This window comes from Phyllopteryx taeniolatus, chromosome 4 (genome assembly GCF_024500385.1).
Source record: "Phyllopteryx taeniolatus isolate TA_2022b chromosome 4, UOR_Ptae_1.2, whole genome shotgun sequence".
Lineage (NCBI taxonomy): Eukaryota > Metazoa > Chordata > Actinopteri > Syngnathiformes > Syngnathidae > Phyllopteryx > Phyllopteryx taeniolatus.
This window is the reverse complement of record NC_084505.1, coordinates 11460274-11481521: the sequence shown is the minus strand read 5'-3', so window position 1 is coordinate 11481521 and position 21248 is coordinate 11460274. Positions and strand designations below refer to the sequence as shown.

Sequence of the window (21248 nt, the reverse complement as noted above, 5' to 3'; positions counted from 1 at the left end):
CCTCCTTTTTATTTTCCTCTTCATTCATACCACGCTTTCAATGAGCTTTAGCCTCCGGAATTTTGTGTATTTTGGTATGTTATACTCAAATTGATACTAATGCAATGGTCAGTGTATCAATAATTGTATACACACACACACAAACACACAGCAGCTGAAATAAGTATTTAACACGTCAGCATTTTTCTCACTAAATATACTTCCAAAGGTGCTATTGACCTGAAAATTTCACCAGTTGGGAACAACCCAAGTAATCCATACATACAAAAAAAGTAGAACAAATAAGTTTGTTGTGTGTAATAATGTGAAATGACACAGAGCAAAAGTATTGAACACGCCAACTGGTATTTATTTACTACTTCGTACAAAAGTCTTTGTTTGCAATGACAGCTTCAAGAAGCCTCCTGTATGGAGAAACTAGTTGCATGCATTGCTCTGGTATGATTTTGGCCCATTCTTCCACACAAGCAGTCTTCAAATCTTGAAGGTTCCGTGGGCTTCTTTTATGGACCTTGAGTTTCAGTTCTTTCCATAGATTTTCAATAGGATTCAAGTCAAGTGATTGGCTGGGCCATTCTGGTGGCTTTATTTTTTTTCTTTGAAACCAATTGAGAATTTCCTTGGCAGTATGTTTTGGATCATTATCCTTATGAAATGTCTACCCTCGTTTCATTTTTCCTTCAAAGTTTTGTCAAGAATGTCTCAGTACATTTGCCCATTCATCGTTCCTTCAATAATGTGAAGTTTCCCAGTACCATTTTCTGAAAAGCAACCCCATACCATCATGTTCCCACCTCCGAACTTCACTGTTGGTATGGTGTTTTTAGGTTGATGTGCAGTGTAATTTATCCTCCAAACGTGGTGTGCATTATGGCATCCAAACAGTTAAATTTTGCTGTCATCCGACCAGACTATATTCTCCCAGTATGTAACTGGCTTGTCCAAATGTTCTTCAGCAAACTTTAGATGAGCTTTGACATGCTTTTTTATCCTCAATGGGGTCTTGCGTGGTGAGTGTGCATACAGGCCAAGCTATCACTTACGCGGAGGAACATGGGAATCGAGCAGCCGCGAGAGAATTCAAGATCAACGAATCCATGATTGGAGGAAGCAGGAAAACGCCGGCATCATTGCTGAACAGCCCCCCGGCAACGAGACTGACTCCGACAATGACGAGTGGGAACCCGGCATGTTTGATGGAGAACTTGCCCAGCTGTTCATTTCGGATACAGAAGATGAGGACTTTGATGGATTTCTGGATGAGGATTGCTAAAAAAAAATAACGTGAGTACATTGTTAAATACTTCAATAAAGTACAACCGAACTCACTGTTTACATTGTTAAATACTTCAATAAAGTACAACCGAACTCAACCAGTGGCTTTTTAAAAACATACGCTAGCATGCATGCTAGCATATGTTTTAGCATGCATGCGTGCTACTGTGTTTTAAGCTAGCGTATGTTTTACCATGCCTGCGCCCAATAATACAGTGCGCCTTATGTATGTGTTAAATACAGAAATAGACCCCGTAACTGAGACTGCGCCTTTTAATACGGTGCGCCTTATGGTCGCGAAAATACGGTATTCCCATGTATCCAATACTTTCTGCTAAATGTTTCCAAAAACACTCCAGTTCGAAACTTATTTATACAGTACTTGCTTGGCAGCAGCCAAAGATCTGCAGCTTCCCCCCACCCCCTGCCAATTGACTCTTGAGGATCCACCGTCCCCGTAATTGTAATTTGTTTCCTGAAATGTTAGTGTTTAGTGTTTTGTTTTTGTAGTTCCTGAAATGTTAAAGTGTTTCGTGTTTTGTTTTTGTGGTTCCTGAAATGTTAAAGTGTTTCATGTTTTGTTAATTTGTTTTCTGAAATGTTAGTGTTTCGCGTTTTGTTTTTGTGTTTTCTGAAATGTTAAAGTGTTTTGTGTTTGTTTTTGTGGTTCCTGAAGTGTTAAAGTGTTTCGTGGTTTGTTTTTGTGTTTTCTGAAATGTTAAAGTGTTGCACAATTTGTTATATTGTTTTGCACTTCCAGGCCACCGTAGAAACCAGCTGTGGTTACAATAATTTTTCCTTCGAGAATTACGTCTTCAACCATGACACTCCGCCGCCATGGTACTGGAAAAAGTGGCACGTACAGGACAGAGGTAAGGACGTTTTTGCATGTACTATGACTATACTATTGGTTGTGATTAGAAATTTATTAAAACCATTTGCAGTTACAATTTAAACCAATTCGGCACGCTGTTTACCTTGTACGGCTGGCTGCTCATGACTCAATGGCTTTTTTTTTTTTACTACCGACAGCCTGCTGCAGCAAATATACATTTATATTAGGGCTCCACGATAACTATCAGACCAATAATTATCGAGGTGATATTGGGATAAAATGATGTCTCACGATACTGAAATAAATTTGTATTTCTTTGCTGCACATTAGCCTTTTGTGCACACAATTGAATTGTCGTCGGTGCATTAGCATGCACTTACTGTATATAAGCACTACACCATCTATGTTCCTTTATAAATACGTGACACACAGTTTACAAACAGTGGACTTTATTTAGGTGTGCGCGCACACACACACACACACGCACACATGTAATACAGATTTACAGAAAAATGCATATTGCATACATCCAGGCAGGAGTCTAGGAATGTTAAAACAAATAACAGCCAGTACTGTAACAGTGCAAATGACATTGGAAATACAGGTTAGATACTTTAAAAATTAGGTTTGTCAAATAAGTATAAGTATCGAATAAGAATGTTGTTATTACATAACTTGTAAAAGTCAGATGACCACATTATGGTGCACTTCATTCCATGAACACATTCAACATACGGATGAAGGAGAGGCTGATCCTTTGTGTGGCAGTGGCAGTAGGTGTGAACAATACTCAAATTGTAGAAGGAAGGAGATGACCTGCAACAAACATCAAGCTGACGAGGATGTTTGTGGGTGCCAGCAGTCCAGCCCCACTTCCTGGAAACATCAGATCAGATTTTAAAAAAATCGGATTCAACTTTTTTCTTTTTCCCCAAATCTCCACAAATCTTAACTATTATTATCATAAATCCATTTCTTCTTTCTTATTCTTTCGATAACACTTGTCCTCATTAGGATGAGCTGGAGCCTATCTCATTTGACATGTGGCAAGTAGTACACTACAGACTGGTCACAAGTCATCATCATCATAATTATTATTACCATCCATCCATCTTCCATACCACTGATCCTCATTAACATTGCAAGCGTGCTGGCGCCTATCTCGGCTAACTCTGGGCGAGAGGTGGGGCATACCCTGATCTGGTCGGCAGCTAATTACAGGGCACCTATAGACAAACAAGCACTCACATTCATACCCATGTGCAATTTCGAGTCTTCAATTAACCTACCATGCATGTTTTTGGAAAGTGAGAGGAAAACATGCACGGTAGGTTAATTGAAGACTAAATGCCGTGTAGGTGTGAATGTGAGTGCAAAGTGTTGTTTGTCTATGTTCCCTATGAGCAGTTCTGGGTGTACCCCTCCTCTCGCCCAGAGTCAGCTGGGATGTGTTCCAGCATGCCCGCAACCCTAGTAAGGATAAGCAAATGTACAAACAAATACAATACAAAAATGTATGGACGGACACACATGACTTGCTAAACAAAATACTTTATTATCTGGCTTTGTAGCACACGTCATCACAATGATAAGAATAATCTCGCCCTCATTCTCTCTCCTCCCTCATTCTCTGATCTGTACATTTGCACAGTACAAAGAAAAGCAGTCTGCATCATGGAGGACTTGTCACACCCATTTCAGCGATGTTCTGTTATTGGACTTCTGTGCTCATCACGGATTGTCCATAACGAACACCATGTTCAAGCATAAGGATGTCCACACGTGCACTTGGCACCAGGACACCCTCGGTCGCAGTTTGATGATCAACTTTGTGGTCGTGTCATCGGACTTGCGGCCGCATGTTTTGGACACTCGGGTGAAGACAGGGGCAGAGCTGTCAACTGATCAGCACCTGGTGGTGAGTTGGCTGTGATGGTGGGGGAAGATGCCAGTCCGACGTGGCAGGCCCAAACGTATTGTGAGGGTCTGCTGGGAACGTCTGGCAGAATCCCCCGGTCAGAAGGCTGTGGCCGTAAGGTGGTCTGTGCCTGTCGTGGCGGCAATCCCCGCACCCGTTGGTGGACACGGTGAGGGATGTGGTCAAGCTGAAGAAGGAGTCCTATAGGGCCTTTTTGGCGTGTAGGACTCCTGAGGCAGCTGATGGGTACCGGCTGGGCAAGCGGAATGCAGCTTTGGTGGTCGCTGAAGCAAAAACTCAGACATCGAGAGGAGCCAGATGAGGTGGTTGGGGCATCTGATTCGGATGAGGTAAGGTGTTCAGGACACGTCCCACCGGGAGGAGACCCCGGGGACAACCCAGGACACGCTGGAGAGACTACGTCTTTCGGCTGGTCTGGGAACGCCTCGGGATTCCCCCGGAAGAGCTGGATAAAGTGGCTGGGGAGAGGGAAGTCTGGGCGTCCCCGCTAAAGCTAATGACCCCGCGACCCTACCTCAGATAAGCGGTAGAAAATGGATGGATGAATCTATGTGTGTTTACCTTGTTTAGGTTTATGTGGTTGTACGTATTTGTAGTGTGTATGTATTATGTTCTCTGAGCCCCAGATGAAAGACAATTTTCTGGCACTATGTGACAAAGTTTTTTGAATTTGATTAATAAAGTTTATTTAGGCAGCACGGTGGCCGACTGGTTAGAGCGTCAGCCTCACAGTTCTGAGGACCCGGGTTCAATCCCCGGCCCCGCCTGTGTGGAGTTTGCATGTTCTCCCCGTGCCTGCGTGGGTTTTCTCCGGGCACTCCGGTTTCCTCCCACATCCCAAAAACATGCATTAATTGGAGACTCTAAATTGCCCATAGGCATGACTGTGAGTGCGAATGGTTGTTTGTTTCTATATTGTTGTCTATATATGTTTCTGCGATTGGCTGGCAACCAGTTCAGGGTGTACCACGCCTCCTGCCCGATGACAGCTGGGATAGGCTCCAGCACGCCCGCGACCCTAATGAGGAGAAGCGGCTCAGAAAATGGATGGAAGTTTATTTAGCAAGTTTAGAGAGGTGTTTACATGTAAAAACCCAAACCATTTTGGGAAGCCTATTGTATTCACACTGAACTTCAGAACTGAATCTTTGATTAGATTAAATAAAGCACACTTACTAGGGTTGCATTCATCTGACTCTCTGAACCTTCCCATCTGCTCACTGGTTTTGACAGCGCTCAGAAGCTCTGTACTGACATCACCTTAGAGGAAAAGACAATGTTCAGTCACACATAGACGGTCCTGACTGATGAATTACAACTCATTGGGTGTAATCCCAGGGAGAAAGCTGTCATTAGTCATGTTCAGCATTAGAGTATAGGTCTTCTTGAGAATTTGAATGCAAATAAACTTTGTGTAAGATTTTTGTTCTAATGAAGGAAGCTCACAACGTGCATATTTTAAAACTTTCAACAAGAACCTACTTCTTTCATATTGTTTTGTGTGTTATTACATGAAGCATAGCAGCATACCTGATACCATGAAGCTTACTTGTTGGCATCGTCCTTCAACTACAGATGTGGGAGAGGAGCCCAAGAGGGTCACTCTTGCTGTTTCGATCTGCAGGACATTTGCAACATTACTGCGGAATTCATATCTGGGAATAAAAGGGAAAAAAACTTGAATTAATGATACTCGCCATTCAATTCCTGTAATAATGTTTTGTTTATGGTAACAGCATAACATGAAGTTATGCACTTGAAGTTAATCGAAATCATTCAATTCAAACACCGATAAGATTCCACTACGATCTCAAAAAGAACAAGAAATCTTAATCGTAGCGAATATACAACCCCAATTCCAATGAAGTTGGGACGTTGTGTTAAACAAATAAAAACAGACTGCAATGATTTGGAAATCATGTTCAACCTATGTTTAATTGAATACACTACAAAGACAAGATATTTAATGTTCAAACTGATAAACATTGTTTTTAGCAAATAATTATTAAAGTAGAATTTTGTGGCTACAACACATTCCAAAAAAGATGGGACATGGTCAGGTTTACCACTGTGTTACATCACTTTTTCTTTTAACAACATTCAATAAACGTTGGGGACTGAGGACACTAATTGTTGAAGCTTTGTCTGTGGAATTCTTTCCCATTCTTGCTTGATGTACAGCTTCAGCTGTTCAACAGTCCGGCGTCTCTGTTGTCGTATTTTACGCTTCATAATGCGCCACACATTTTCAATGGGAGACAGGTCTGGACTGCAGGCAGGCCAGTCTAGCACCCGCACTCTTTTACTACGAAGCCACGCTGTTGTAACACGTGCACACTGTGGTTTGGCATTGTCTTGCTGAAATAAGTAGGGGCGTCCATGAAAAAGACGTTGCTTGGATGGCAACACATGTTTCTCCAAAACCTGTATGTACCTTTCAGCATTAATGGTGCCTTCACAGATGTGTAAGTTACCCATGCCATTGGCACTAACACAGCCCCATACCATCACAGATGCTGGCTTTTGAACTTTGCTTCCATAAGAGGCCGGATAGTTATTTTCCTCTTTGGCCCGGAGGACACGACGTCCACAGTTTCCAAAAACAATTTGAAATGTGGACTCGTCGGACCACAGAACACTTTTCCAGTCCATCAGTCCATCTTAGATGAGCTCGGGCCCAGAGAAGCCGGCGCCGTTTCTGGGTGTTGTTGATAAATGGCTTTTGCTTTGCATAGTAGAGTTTCAAGTTGCACTTACCGATGTAGCGGCGAACTGTATTTACTGACATTGGTTTTCTGAAGTGTTCCTGAGCCCATGTGGTGATATCCTTTACACATTGATTTCAGTTTTTCATGCAGTGCCGCCTGAGGGATCGAAGGTCACGGACATTCAATGTTGGTTTTCGGCCTTGCCGCTTACATGCAGTGATTTCTCCAGATTCTCTGAACCTCTTGATGATATTATGGACCATAGATGATGAAATCCATAAATTCCTTGCAATTGTACGTTGAGGAACATTGTCCTTAAACTGTTCGACTATTTTCTCACGCACTTGTTCACAAAGAGATGAACCTCACCCCATCTTTACTTGTGAATAACTGAGCAATTCCGGGAAGCTCCTTTTATACCCAATCATGGCACGCACCTGTTCCCAATTAGCCTGTTCACCTGTGGGATGTTCCAAACAGGTGTTTGATGAGCATTCTTCAACTTTCTTGAAGTTTAATGAGCATTTCTTCAACTTCATTTTTGCCACCTGTCCCAGCTTTTTTGGAACGTGTTGCAGCCATAAAATTCTAAATTCATGATTATTTGCTAAAAACAATCAAGTTTATCAGTTTGAACATGAAATATCTTGTCTTTGTGGTGTATTCAATTAAATATAGGTTGAACATGATTTGCAAATCATTGTATTCTGTTTTTATTTATGTTTAACACAACGTCCCAACTTCATTGGAATTGGGGTTGTAGCATGTGAGTCAGGTAGGTCTAATGCAAATTAGAATATTTCAAGTTCATTCAAGGATATTTTTACACTCACCTGTTGAAAGTTACAACTCTGGGGAAGGTCTGATCTGCTGAGGGAGATTCTGGGATAATGTCAGCACATGCAATGATGTCCTCACCATCCTTCAGCACCAAAGATCTGTTGACAACTGTGAAAACAAGCAGCAAACCTATTTTAGGGCATAGCATTTTCGATAAATAAAAAATACACAACACTTAGGTTTATGTCTCACGGGGTGCGTGTGTGATACATATACTGCATCTTTAAAAATTATTGTATTTCCACTTATACATTGCCACCTCATATGAGAGTCTCTCGTTAAACATTTGAGTTTTATCCACTTCAAATCTATCAAGTCATTTTATCACATCGCATGTATTATATGTAACTTTTTAAAGCCTCCTGCGGTCAAGTGGAGAATTATCACTTGTGCTTAAAAACTTAAAGCAATAGACCTGGTTTGTCCAATCTTCTTGTGATGTCCATATAAAATAAACAAAGAAACAAATAAATATTAGTGGTTGGGATGTTAAATGTTAAATATTCAATAAGATCATATAATGCTCGAAGGTTTAAATAATACAGTATAAATACGCTAAATGTGAAATAATCATTCAGACTTATCATTATATCAGGAATGTACGAGGCCAGTACCGGTTCTGACAGGGCCACCACAACTTCACTCAAAAAGGTTTGATGTTGAATCCTTGTTTTCCATCTATTGACATAATTATTGCCAGGTGGAGCAAAGTCATGAAATCATTGCTGCAGGGGTAGAGGATTGCAGACCATCTGAATGACCCTAATTTCATTGGCTCTGTTTTGATAGGACCATTTTATCTATTAAACGAGTTCCCAGTGATGGTAAGTGCCATAAAGGTGTTTGTTGTCAACCTGTGTGATCCCCAGAAAGCTGTATGATGCTGTCAGTGTAGAGCTGTTCCTCCCTCAGGCTGACTGGGCCGTGTCTTGCGGACAACTCCCCAACCACACAGCTCAGAGGGTTGTCAAGAGAGCAGCTAGAACTCTAAAAAGAGAAGAAAAAAATATTTCATTGTTACCGTTAAATGTAGATTAGCCATCATAATTGATGCTGGTTATGCAAGTCAAGTTTTTGAGTCTTACCAGCGATGTCATGTTAAAAGGATTATAAGTTCCCTGGTAAGTGTTACACTGGCTATTATCATCAGCGCCGATAAGGTTATTTGATATGAACAGTGAAGCCTCTGTGAGCTGCAAAGATACGTTAAAACATAAAGCAAACATTAGTTAGTACGTTGCCTTTTTTTCTGATTCCCACAAAATGACACACCCACACAGTAACGGGCGCGTACTTCTTTCACTGAGGATTTAGTAGTGCAAACTTTCATACTTGAGATCAAACACCAGTCCTTGGCATTTTACTGTAATTGCATGCAGGTATGTAGGCCAAACCTTTCTCAGTAATTCTTTCATTTCGGCTGTTGTCTTTTCTCCTGATTACATTGCACGTTAGCTTGCTCTCTGATGTCTGCTCTTTGTTAAATCATGCAGTCATTAAGCATTTCACTTCTTTGAACAATCATATTTCAAATGTGCCTATTTCTGTTGCCTCGGCCCCCATCGACCACCTCCATTTCCTTAAACCCTTTCCTGGAAGCTACAGTCATCTGACACAAACTGCCAATGTTTGGTGAGAGCCGCAGCCCCCTCCCTCGAGAACTCGGAAAAACTGCTCAAATACCACCCCACCAAAGCATTAACCTAAAATAATAATACGTAATGGGAATATTTTTCCTTCAGGTTCTATTTTATCTTCACATATAAAACATCATCATCCCTATTTACACAGACATTCAAAAATAATTGGAAATCCTGTAGTGTGCACACCAAGCCAGTAGCTTTCGATGTCACCACTGTCACACGACACAGATTCACACCAACTCTTTTCCATCCATCCATCCATTTTCTGAGCCGCTTCTCCTCACTAGGGTCGCGGGCGTGCTGGAGCCTATCCCAGCTGTCATCGGGCAGGAGGCGGGGTACACCCTGAACTGGTTGCCAGCCAATCGCAGGGCACATAGGAACAAACAACCATTCGCACTCACAGTCATGCCTACGGGCAATTTAGAGTCTCCAATTCATGCATGTTTTTGGGATGTGGGAGGAAACCGGAGTACCCGGAGAAACCCACGCAGGCACGGGGAGAACATCCAAACTCCACACAGGCGGGGCCGGGGATTGAACCCGGGTCCTCAGAACTGTGAGGCTGACACTCTAACCAGTCGCCCACCGTGCCGCCCCAACTCTTTTCGAGTTTTAAAATTACAGTACAGTGTGTTCAAATGCTTTCGTTCACAGAACAGGAAGTCTATTTTGAGTTAGCAATTACAGAAGGAAATCCACCTGTTTTGATTTGGTAATCAAAACAACCATCATTCTTGAAGTGGGAGATTAATCCCTTATTTGTCACACCTGCAGGTATGTAGGTCACTGATAGCACAGTAAAACTTTCATTTCTACCAAATATTGTCTTGTCTCCTGATCTCATCACACATCAATGTTTACTTGAACTTTCTCTCAGCTATCGTGAAATCACACAGACAAAGAACGCTGCTCTTCTGTGAACAATTGGAATGAGGTCCCTGAGCAATCATACAAAAAAGTTAGTCACTATACAGTATTATGCATATACAGTAAATGGAGTATAGTCCCAAAGTAGAAAGTGGCACTCTACAAATATTTAAATGCATCTCCTTGAAGAGTTAAGGTTGCACAACAATGACAGTTTAAACATAGAATTTTGTATGTGTGCATGTAAATTTCACATTGTTACATTCCCCCAGAACAAATTTTAGAGTCACTGGTTGGAAAACTACTCCCAAAAAGGGACTAAAGCTCAGAACAAATGGGATCCAAATGGTTTTTGAAAGAAAGCTGAAACTAAACCCCAACAACCCACTGATTCTATCAAAATGACAGACAAACTAAAGAGCTAGACCTTAAACCAAAGGAAACCTAAAATTTGGAGTCCCTACAAAAGGGGTGAGACAAAACAGTGTCCCATGGAGGTCAAGTGGAACTCCTCGCCCTAAAACATGCAGCCACACATAAATTCACAAAGTAAACTGATGGTGGTGACTCCCTAGAGACCTCCAACCAACTGGAGCTTGAAAGCCGTCTTTCAACTTGTCTGATTGTCACCAGGTGAGGGAGATGAACCCAGGTGCACTCAATAGCTCCTGATTAGGTGAGTGTGAAGCAAGCTATGGCCTATAATTATTCATGGCCAAAAACAATGTGCGTACACAAACGTCAAAATGATCTCCACAACACTTTCAAAAATGTGATTTAATATGCATGAGAGGTGATGTTACAGGAGTGTGTGAGAAAAATTGAAAGTTAGTCCAATTAAAAAAAAGAAAAAATCATTTAAAAAAAAAAGAATTGTTCCATTTGAACAGGCTTGGAAAACGCTATTGAGATATCTTGTGTAAAAAGGAAATAAAAAGCATTTTTATATTAGTGACATTAAATTTTTTTATAAATAACATTTATCAAACAATAAGTCAGTTTATCTTTAAATAGCAACACAACATTGTGCTGTTTCTTGTCCCTGGAAACTGATTATTTTGGCAGTAGGGGTTTTCCAACTCCTCCTTGGCAGGGAATTCCATGGAATTTTGTAAAACAATAAAAAGTGAGTTTTTTTTTTTTTTTTTTTGACCTTCTCACAGCTCAGCTAACGCAACTGTGGAAGAACAATTTGGCAGTAGGGGTTTTCCAACTCCTCATTGGCAGGGAATTCCATGGAATTTTGTAAAACAATAAAAAGTGAGTTTTTTTTTTTTTTTTTTTTTTTTACCTTCTCACAGCTCAGCTAACGCAACTGTGGAAGAACAATTTGGCATAAAATGGCCACCGCATCATCGCCAGGTGCTTCGCATACCTACCATGATGATTATTCGTAATATTATTTGGCTTATCCAGAAATTGTTTTGAGTAAATTAATAATTCCCACATTTCAAGATGTTTATTGAGAATTATGAGGCATACATTTGATATCTTGAGCCATTCCAAGCTGTATTTATTGACCGAACATACACGGATGAGTCACTCAGTGAGTGTATCGTCCGCCTATGTTTGCGGGTCACAGTGTTTAAATGAGTCACTGTATGATACACTTAGCCCTGAATGAGATACTTGAGTTAAAAAAATAAAATAAAAAGACTGGTAAAAGTAGCAGTACTCTTTCTACTCACAAACTTATGTAAAAGTAAAAAAGCATAGACTCTGAAATGTACTTAAATATGAAAGTAAAAATGAAGTTTTTCTGTCAATTATATATAGTACAAAACCCATTTTTATAATTTGGCACAACATCAGAGATCGTAATGTGTAATGTACAACAATAGCCCTTGCTGTGGTCCACCTGTTTTGTATTGCTTGTGACCTACTTGTTTATGGCTAGACTAAACGTTTGACATGGTCAAAACTACACTCTTTTTTAAAACCTGTTTTCACTTACAAACCAGGTCTTCTTGTAAATGACCACTATACTATGGTGAGTGTAACAAACAGAACATCTGCACAAATATGCAATGCTTACGTTTCCAGATTGTAGATTCACCTCCAGGGTGGTATCACCGCTACTTCCATCAGGAAACATTTGTTGGAGCTGAAAGACGTCAACCAGAGATGGATAATTGCTTTAAATTCATCGCTTACCAGACCTAGAAAGCCTTGGTCGCTGTGTTCCCCTCATTGTGGGCTCTGCATGCTTTAACAAGCTAGCCAAAGCAGAATGAATGGTGAATTTAAAAAAAAATATTTAAATCATTTTTATTTTGTCCAAGCTGTCACCTCACATGCAATGCTACTAATTTGTTAGCTCTTTTCCATCGATGTTGCAGGGCTCAGTATGGTGCCACTGGAGGATTGCTGACAGGCACAGCTGTTCTCCTTCTGAGCTTCATAGTTCACAGGGCATGAAGGTTCTTCTTCCAGCAGACGGATGCTAAGTTAAACTATGATCGTTATCCTTTACCTCCCTCGTGCAACCTACTGTACCACAGAGGCATAATGAATTCAGTGTCATGTTTTTGTGGCAGCTTAAGTTAGAGCAATTAAAGAGGACTGAATTTTACATATTTTCACTGCTAAACTGAAGCTCCTAATAGGGTGAGTCTACTGTATGTTGTGCATGTAGTATGGGATATAAAAAGGGCACCGTTTCTGATCATTTGCACTGAGACTATTTTAAAAAATAATAAGTTGTCAGTTAAACCAGTCACAGCAGAGGTAATTGAAAACTTGCAATGCTTACCATTCTGACTGTCCCATTCAAAGAGCCTTTAAACATAGCCTTGGCAATGGTCCATTGTCCATCTGTATTTCTGTCAGCAGTTAGGTCAGCACATTGCATTCTGTGAAAAGGTGCATGTATATGCATATAAATAAATGAGAATGGCCAGGGTGTTTCTACACATAATGTTGCTTTGACGGACTTTCAGTGAATGGAGAATATGCATTATAGTAAAACAAAGGTGATCTATTACAGAGTACATGCCATTCTATACTTGTGACTGCCTTCAAAAGGCAAGTCAGATCTATTTCTCTCCGAGTAGGTTTGCCTGTCTGGCAAACTTAAATGTCTCCTCCCTACAATTTGTACAAAAAACAGTATGTTCTTTAAAGCAAAAAGGTTTTTATGGTGACTATTATATGAATATAATGTATGCATAAAACTTGAACATTGTAGAAAATCGTCTCCCATTACTTTCAATCGTAGTTACAGTCCTTCCTGTTCCATTTCTGTTTTGGGAGCACAGTTTTATCTTGCCCCACCCTTTATTTATCGTGATGATTTTGGGCCTTTTAATGGATACAGACTCAACAACATATTTTTCTCACCTTGATCCATTGCTGTAGTGAATCACCACAGATCTTCCCACGATGCTGTGAGGCCCTGTTAATGGTAGGTTGCTGTCTACATACATCTCCTGCGATTCATTGAGGCGAGTCAGCAGCCCAAATTTTCCACTAATATCACCTATCTCATACTGGTCAACAGTACCATTTCCAGGCGCAGGGGACTGTGTTATGTTGACGGACAGCGGGTTGTAGTGTCCCCTAATGTTTGCATCTGAGCATGGTTCTGTCCTGTTTGGTTTGATGGGCAAAATGTGAACATGGTAGCCACCAGCCATGGCATTCAGGTTGGACAAGGACACAGATACATTTGTGGGGCCATTTGGGACAGACTGGGAGAACTGAATTTGTCCATTTGACACGCCAGGGCCAAACCAAGATCCTAGACTTGCTTTGGGTACACGCACCATAGTAATATTTGCACACGCAATCCTTGGACCTCCTCTTTCTGCCTCATGTATGACCACAGAACGACCAATAATGCCTGACCCTTGCAACCAGGAAGTGACATCAGTGAAGAAACTTTTGGCTTCCACTCCTCCAACTCTGGCAGTGACGGTAAGGACACTGTGTTTATTGGCAAAGTCTCCAACTTCACAGGCTACTGGAGTCAATGGGCCACAGTGAAGAGCATAACTGCTGTCTTCTGTGTTGATGCTGAAAGGGTTCCAATGACCTCCTGTTGTGCTGCACCTTGTCTCATCATCATCCCTCTCTGAACTGATGGGGTACATGTGGATATGCCAGTTATGGTTTCTGGTTGAGGCCATTGTGGGGTTTCCATATGACAAATCCACAAAGGTGGATACGTCTGATAAGGGGTTGTCCTTCAGCTGGGTGAACCACATGTCACCAACCAATGGGCTCCTAAACCTAGCTCTGGCAACAATGACTTCACCAGGATATCCAATGCTGGCGCAGACATACCTGGCACCATCTGTTAGATGAATCACAATGGACCTACCAACAATGCTGTTCCGTCCAAAAAGAGGGAGGTTGAAGTCTTCAAACGTCATAGTCACTTCGTTTTTAGTGGCAAGAGACATATGTTTTGAACCGAGGTCTCCAACCTCATACAGGTCATGTGTTGATCCAGGTCCGGTGGGGTATGTTGGGGCGCTTGTGTTGATACCAAATGGATTCCAGTGGCCACCCACATTGTCGTTGGAACACAGGTTTGAGGAAGAAGACCTGCCTGAAGGGACAGGAAAATTGTGGACATGAAAAGGACCGACCCTGCTCTGCAAGTTACTCAGGTTGAGCTTCAACTCTGTCCGATCAAAAGGGGAAGCCTGGCGAAAGCTGATGTATCCATTTATCCCTTTCATATCAAATAGAGCACTCACTTGTTTCTCTGGCACATTATAGATCTTAGCACATACAAAGGTTGAACCTGGGCGAAGGATGAGAAAAGATGTGCTGTTCTCGTAGTCAGTTAAGTCCAGGCGAGATTTCTCAGGTTGCAAAGGAGTTCCAATGTTGATGACACTCAGAATTGTTAAAGCTGAGGCATCTAAACTACCAAGAAGAACATTGCAGCTTGTGGCTGAGCTTGCTGAGCCAAAGAGTGTCATGTTGGTCGAGGATGCATTGACTTGACCGATTGTAACAAGATCTATAAGGAGCCGTGAGTTGTTCAGTCCAACGTTGTGGCGGATATAAACATTACCTGCAATCTCTCTAGTGAACCTGGCCTGACTTGTCAAGACTGTTTGATATCGACTTACAACGGTACATACATGAGTGTTGTTACAGGTCTTCAGAGTTAACGAGAGGTCATCTAGGTTTGAGCGCTGTTCAAACAGGCTTGACACATTGATGTTGGCAGTGAATGTGGAATTGGCAGTGAATGTGAAAATACTAGAGCCAATGTTTGCCACAGCGCATGGATCAGCAAAGTGGCCGTACATGACAGGAAACTCGGTGAGGGAAAGGTTTAAGGTACTACACGTTCCGGCACCAGAAACGTTGACAGTCGCAGTCTTGGATGTAGAGTTAAATTCAACCTGACCTATGACTCCACCCATGTTGAGTGGTGCCATAAACTGAACACAGGAGATGGAACCTAAAAAACACAAACACACACAAAAAGGATTTGATAGTGGGATCTCGTTGAATTCGTTTATGATATCTGAACAAAGACAGCATACATCTGCATGTTAACAACTTAACTGGAAATTATACTGCACATAAAGTACATATATTACATTATATTACTACCGATTATACTAATTAAAAAAACATTTCAATCACTACTTTAATGTTGTACTTGTGAATCATAAAGAACAGTTGAGAAATTTAAATATTCTTTTACAACAACTCGCAGACATTTTTTCAAGTGCAGTACTGCATCTGAAATATTTTTTTCACCGAAAGTGAAAATAGGTGTCGTGCAGGTCTTTCTTCTTTGCATAATTAACACTAATACTTAGATATACTGTACATTTTATTCAGTTTCATTTACATACTGTACATGTGTGATCGTTTGACCCATGCACCACCAATGTGGAGATTAGTTTTGTGTGTGTTTTGTTGTTGCTTTTTTTGTACTGTGTCTGCCCTACTATTTACTGTTTTGTGTTGCCAAAACAATAGCTATGAAAATAATCATTCAAAAGGCTAGTGCTGGCCTTTTTGACTTTAATATACATGTTGTAATTTTGCTAAATAGGTATGGTCTCATCAAAAGGGTGTAATGTGGATGAATCCTATTCCAAGTGAGAGAAGGAGCTTTAAATGTTGCACTTGACCAGAAGCAGCAATATCTCATACTGGATGATTTTAACATGACAAATTCCAACCCCAAATTAACTATCGCATCTTTGAACAATACTTTCAGTGGGTAGTTATAATATCAAATCTTAATTTCATGTCCACAAATCTGTACAGTAACAGTCTTCAGTAATAATTGACAAAATTGCATCTTATCAACAGAAACAAGTAGTTAATAAAACTTCATGAACATTTTAAATATTTACTTGCATTTGTCTTTTCCACTCAACTGTGTATCTGGTATAGAAGATACTTTTTTTTTTTTTTTTTTTTTTTTACACACATACAAAATAATTGTTTAACTCATCATATGAACACAGCAAGCAAACACTTTTTGATACACACAGAGCAATTCACATGCAAATTACGAATGGAGTAATAAAGCTACCAAATCTAAATCAGAGTCTCAAGGTTTTAGTTTAAAGAGAGAAGCCATTTTGACTTGTATGCAACATCCCCTTGGGCAAATAAAGCAGTCAATTAACTAATTAGTCAACCAATTAATGCTTACTGTATAAATTACTAAAGACGGTATATCTGATACATTTAAAATTCCAGAAAAGCTCCTTGAAACTTTACACTGCTGAACAGTTACAATGAGAACTATACTCACCAATGAAGCTAATCAGTAGAGGAACTATAAGACAGCACATTGTGGCAAATGGAGTGAAGACAAATGGGAAAATATGTATCTTGGTGTGAAGTGTGTGTGCATAAGTGTGTTCTCTAAGAATTGGTCCTGTGTGACTGGTTTGCAGAAGTGTGCGAGCTCTCTTGTACTTCAATAATTTTGCCATCTGTCTTTGTCAGCCTGTGATTGGTTATCAGGACTGTTTCTGCTGTATTCGTTAGGATAGGGGAGGGAGGATTATTTTGTAGCCACTAAGGATGCAGGTTGTTTTTTCAATCCATGAGCCAAATAAAAGCATCGAAAAACATTCAACATTTGAAAATGCTCAAGAGTTAATGTAAAACATGAAAAAGATACAAATAAAAGAATAATCAAAAATATTTTCTTACTGGCCTTTCTTTGGTGGTTTTGCTGTTATGATTCAAGAAAGCGGAATTTAACAGAAAGATATAAAAGCTATAATTCAAATGCGTGGCTCTGTTTTACATTTAAAATGCAAACGTCTGGCCTCATGAGTACAGGTACAAGAAAAGTTTAGCAAAGCAAAAAAAAAAAAAAGGGTGAATCTTTTGTTGAATATTGCAGGTGTGGAGTTAATAGTCCTTTTGAATTTTCCTTGAACTTCCTCTTTTCAATTTACTTGTCATCTGTCCTTGTGACCATACTGAGGAAAGTAAAAATAGTAACATGTACTAAGAATAGACTCCAATGACCCATCATTTTGGACTGTTTGTGGTAGGCCATACAGTTAAATACAGTTACACACCCTAGAGTGCATGTGAAGTGGATTAGATCCTTCATTTGCCTTGTTTGGGTCACTGATTGCTGCAGAGGCTACAATTGTGATGTTACTATTTCTGTCTCCACAGAAAGGACAGTGCAGGTTTGCTGTTTTCATTTTGGTTAACACTTGAAAATATGCACTGCAACAGCAAATTATTAGGGTGAAGTATGCAGAGACATAACGGTGGTGTCAGTTGGATTCACGTTTCTGAGTTTAAATCTTGACTCAAACTTGTGATGTTTCCTTTGTGAACTGCTGACTATCCCCTGCATCCTCTTGTCATGTGAGTTGAAGGTGCGAATGGGACGGTGAATGGTTGGCCGAGATAGGCTTCTGCTCTCCCATAACTGAGAAAAGGATAAGCAATCCATAAAATTGATGAGTGACGTATCACACGTTGTAAAATGGAGTTCCTTCATAAACCTGAAAAGGAGGCGGCGTGTTGATTCACTAGGTGGAGTCCTAATAATTTTATGGAACTCGGGAGGAGCAGTCTTTAAGGGCACACATACTGTAATTATGCAATCATGTAATTAAAACCTTAACATGTTTCGATAGTGACAGGTCAAAGAACCATTGAAAGCCTGGGTGGAATAAAGATGGTAAATTAATTTCTGAGTCCTCTTGAAATAGAAACTAGAAGTGCTTTATTCCAGATGTGTGTGCGTTTGTATGTATGTATGTATATATATATATATATATATATATATATATATATATATATATATATATATATATATATATATATATATATAGGCATGTCTTGTGATGAGAACAATACTTCCACCAAACTCAAGACAATAATCATACCAAAAACACCAACTTTAAAGTGTTTCAATTAAATTAAGTTTTTCAATGTAATTTCATTCAGTAGGTCTAATGCAAGATTCCCATTTGATTGTTCTTTTCAAATAAACTTTTAATTTTATTCCTCTGGAATAGTTACTTTGAAAAAATGCTTCATGTTTTTTAGGCCCAAGAATCTTTTTTTTTGTGCAGTAGTGATGGCTATTTAATTTTCATTTTCCATCCATCCATCCGTCCATTTTCTTGCTTAAGCAGTGATGCCTAGACTTCCCTCTCCCCAGCCACTTCGTCCAGCTCTTCCGGGGGGGATCCTGAGGTATTCCCAGGCCAGCCGAGAGACGGTGTCTGTCTAGCGTGTCCTGGGTTGCCCTCGGGTCCTCCTCCCAGTGGGATGTGCCCGGTACACCTCAAAAGGGAGGCGTCCAAGTGGCATCCTAATCAGAAGCCCGAGCCACCGCATCTGGCTCCTCTCAATGCGGAGGAGCAGCGGCTCTACTTGAGCCTCTCCCGGCTGACCGAGCTTCTCACCCTATCTCTGAGGGACCCTGTGCAGGAAACTCATTTTGGCCTCTTCTATCTGAATACACTGTTGACCTACCAAAGAGGCTGAGGAGTGTGATCCCGCTATCAAATGAAGAAACTTGTTGCATTATGACTATATAGAAAAAAAAGTCATTTTTATGCTTGAATATCAAATCTACTTTATCTTGCAAATGATAAATACCACTTCAGAGAGGTTTGATCCCATTGTACAAAATACATCAGCTGTTTTGGAATAGTGGTTCATTCAATGTTTATTTTACGTGTAGGCCTACAGTAGGCTACTCACTCACTTTTGATTTTAGTTTGACATACAGTAGTTAAATCCTTCCTGTCCTCTAGATGGCGCCAGTCCAGCATATTTGATTGCGTCATGCTCTCAAGGGTTGACGGCACTGCAAAAGTACAGTACAGTATACTGTAGATATTAATACTTACTACCTGCGGTTGTGCAAGTTGCACAGCTTTTAAACTGTGTGAATATAAAGAGTTTGTTATTTTGATGCTATCATCCATGTACTGTAAATGGACCCAATAAGCACGAGTACAACTTAAACCTGGATCATAAACAAAGCGTCTCAATCGCTCACGTCTTGAACGCAAAGCGAGGGATTTATTTAAAAGCTGCATCGGCATTTCAAATGAGTGGCACGGACCCCCACTTCCTGCCGTCTAGTGAGGCCTGGCTTCCGCTTCAGCCGGCGGGCGGCTCGCTTTGCTCGAGCTGAAACAACGACAGTGGGGAACCTGCGATGTCAGTGAGAAAACTCGGGCTGCCAAACGAGGAATACATGCCACATTTAAATCTCTGCGGTATGACCAACTGACTCGAGTGACAGGTATTTGCACCAGCGTCATTGGGGACTGAACTATTATTATTTCTGATGTGCGTCAAAGTGTGTGTGTGTCAGTCACAGTCATGACATTGTTACGATGGAATAAAGCTGCACCGAATGACATGGCAGTAAATTAGCACAGGTGCTCGGCAGCCTTTGAACGAGCAGTTGTAACCTAAGACGAACAAAATGAAAGTCTTACGATGAGACATATCAAGATATCGAGATTTATCTTCCAGACAAAAAAAAGATCATTCTGGATCTTGGCAACCACATGCACGTGCATGGGCACTAGTGTATTTACAACCCCAATTCCAATGAAGTTGGGACGTTGTGTTAAACATAAATCAAAAAAAGAATACCATGATTTGCAAAGCATGTTTGACCTATATTTAATTGAATACACTACAAAGACAAGATATGTCATGTTCAAATTGATAAACTTGATTGTTTTTAGCAAATAATCATGAACTTTGAATTTTATGGCTGCAACACGTTCCAAAAATGCTGAGACAGGTGGCAAAAAAGACTGAGAAAGTTGAGGAATGCTCATCAAACACCTGTTTGGAACATCCCACAAGTTAACAGGCTAATTGGGAACAGGTGGGTGCCATGATTGGGTATAAAAGGAGCTTCCCTGAATTGCTCAGTCATTCACAAGCAAAGATGGGGAGAGGTTAACCTCTTTGTGAACAAGTGTGTGAGAAAATAGTTGAACAGTTTAAGGACAATGATCCTGAATGTACAATTGCAAGGAATTTACGGATTTCATCATCTACGGTCCATAATATCATCAAGAGGTTCAGAGAATCTGGAGAAATCACCACATGTAAGCGGCAAGGCCGAAAAGCAACATTGAATGCCCGTGACCTTCGATCCCTCAGGCGGCACTGCATCAAAAACCGACATCAATGTGTAAAGGATATCACCACATGGGCTCAGGAACGCTTCAGAAAACCAATGTCAGTAAATACAGTTTGGGGCTACATCCGTGAGTGCAACTTGAATCTCTACTATGCAACGCAAAAGCCATTTATCAACAACACCCAGAAACGCCGCCAGCTTGTCTGGGACCGAGCTCATCTAAGATGGACTGATGCAAAGTGGAAAAGTATTCTGTGGTTGGACGAGTCCACATTTCAAATTGTTTTTGGAAATTGCGGATGTCGTGTCCTCCGGGCCAAAGAGGAAAAGAACCATCTGAGCTGTTATGGACGCAAAGTTCAAAAGGCAGCATCTGTGATGGTATGGGGCTGTGTTCGTGCCAATGGCATGGGTAACTTACACATCTGTGAAGGCACCATTAATGCTGAAAGGTACATACAGGTTTTGGAGAAATATATGCTGCCATCCAAACAATGTCTTTTTCATGGATGTCCCTGCTTATTTTAGCTAGACAATGCCAAACCAC

The 21248-nt window shown here is 40.7% G+C and overlaps 2 protein-coding genes and 1 long non-coding RNA gene across 3 annotated transcripts in view; 2 read left to right on the top strand and 1 right to left on the bottom strand.

Annotated features, from left to right (window-relative positions):
* The first annotated feature begins 1 nt into the window (after window position 1).
* LOC133476279 (uncharacterized) lies at window positions 2-3893 on the top strand. The gene is made up of 3 exons (XR_009788014.1): window positions 2-1284; window positions 2036-2147; window positions 3762-3893. It is a non-coding gene; the product is annotated as an uncharacterized LOC133476279 (long non-coding RNA).
* Window positions 2543-17024, bottom strand: cusr (Copper-only SOD repeat protein). The gene is made up of 10 exons (XM_061769430.1): window positions 16853-17024; window positions 13450-15532; window positions 12863-12962; window positions 12146-12214; window positions 8683-8790; window positions 8452-8584; window positions 7591-7705; window positions 5580-5704; window positions 5226-5309; window positions 2543-2986 (listed from the first exon to the last, which is right to left on the bottom strand). Exons 1-10 carry the CDS (start codon window positions 16890-16892, stop codon window positions 2901-2903), a joined length of 2943 nt encoding a protein of 980 aa, XP_061625414.1. The 5' UTR covers window positions 16893-17024; the 3' UTR covers window positions 2543-2900.
* A 2668-nt stretch (window positions 17025-19692) lies between these two features.
* add3a (adducin 3 (gamma) a) overlaps window positions 19693-21248 on the top strand; it is a 116565-nt gene continuing 115009 nt past the window's right edge. Inside the window, exon 1 of the mRNA XM_061769424.1 lies at window positions 19693-19840. The gene's annotated coding sequence lies outside the window, so the exon portion shown is untranslated. The remainder of the gene's footprint in view (window positions 19841-21248) is intronic.

Excerpts from the sequence above, each read along its gene's own strand:
- cusr (XM_061769430.1), bottom strand. The coding sequence starts at position 16,892 with ATGTGCTGTCTTATAGTTCCTCTACTGATTAGCTTCATTG. Across the intron at positions 12,215-12,862 it reads TGAATGGGACAGTCAGAATG|CTCCAACAAATGTTTCCTGA; the intron begins GTAAGCATTGCA and ends GACGTCTTTCAG. Across the intron at positions 2,987-5,225 it reads GTCAGATGAATGCAACCCTA|GAAGTGGGGCTGGACTGCTG; the intron begins GTAAGTGTGCTT and ends TGATGTTTCCAG.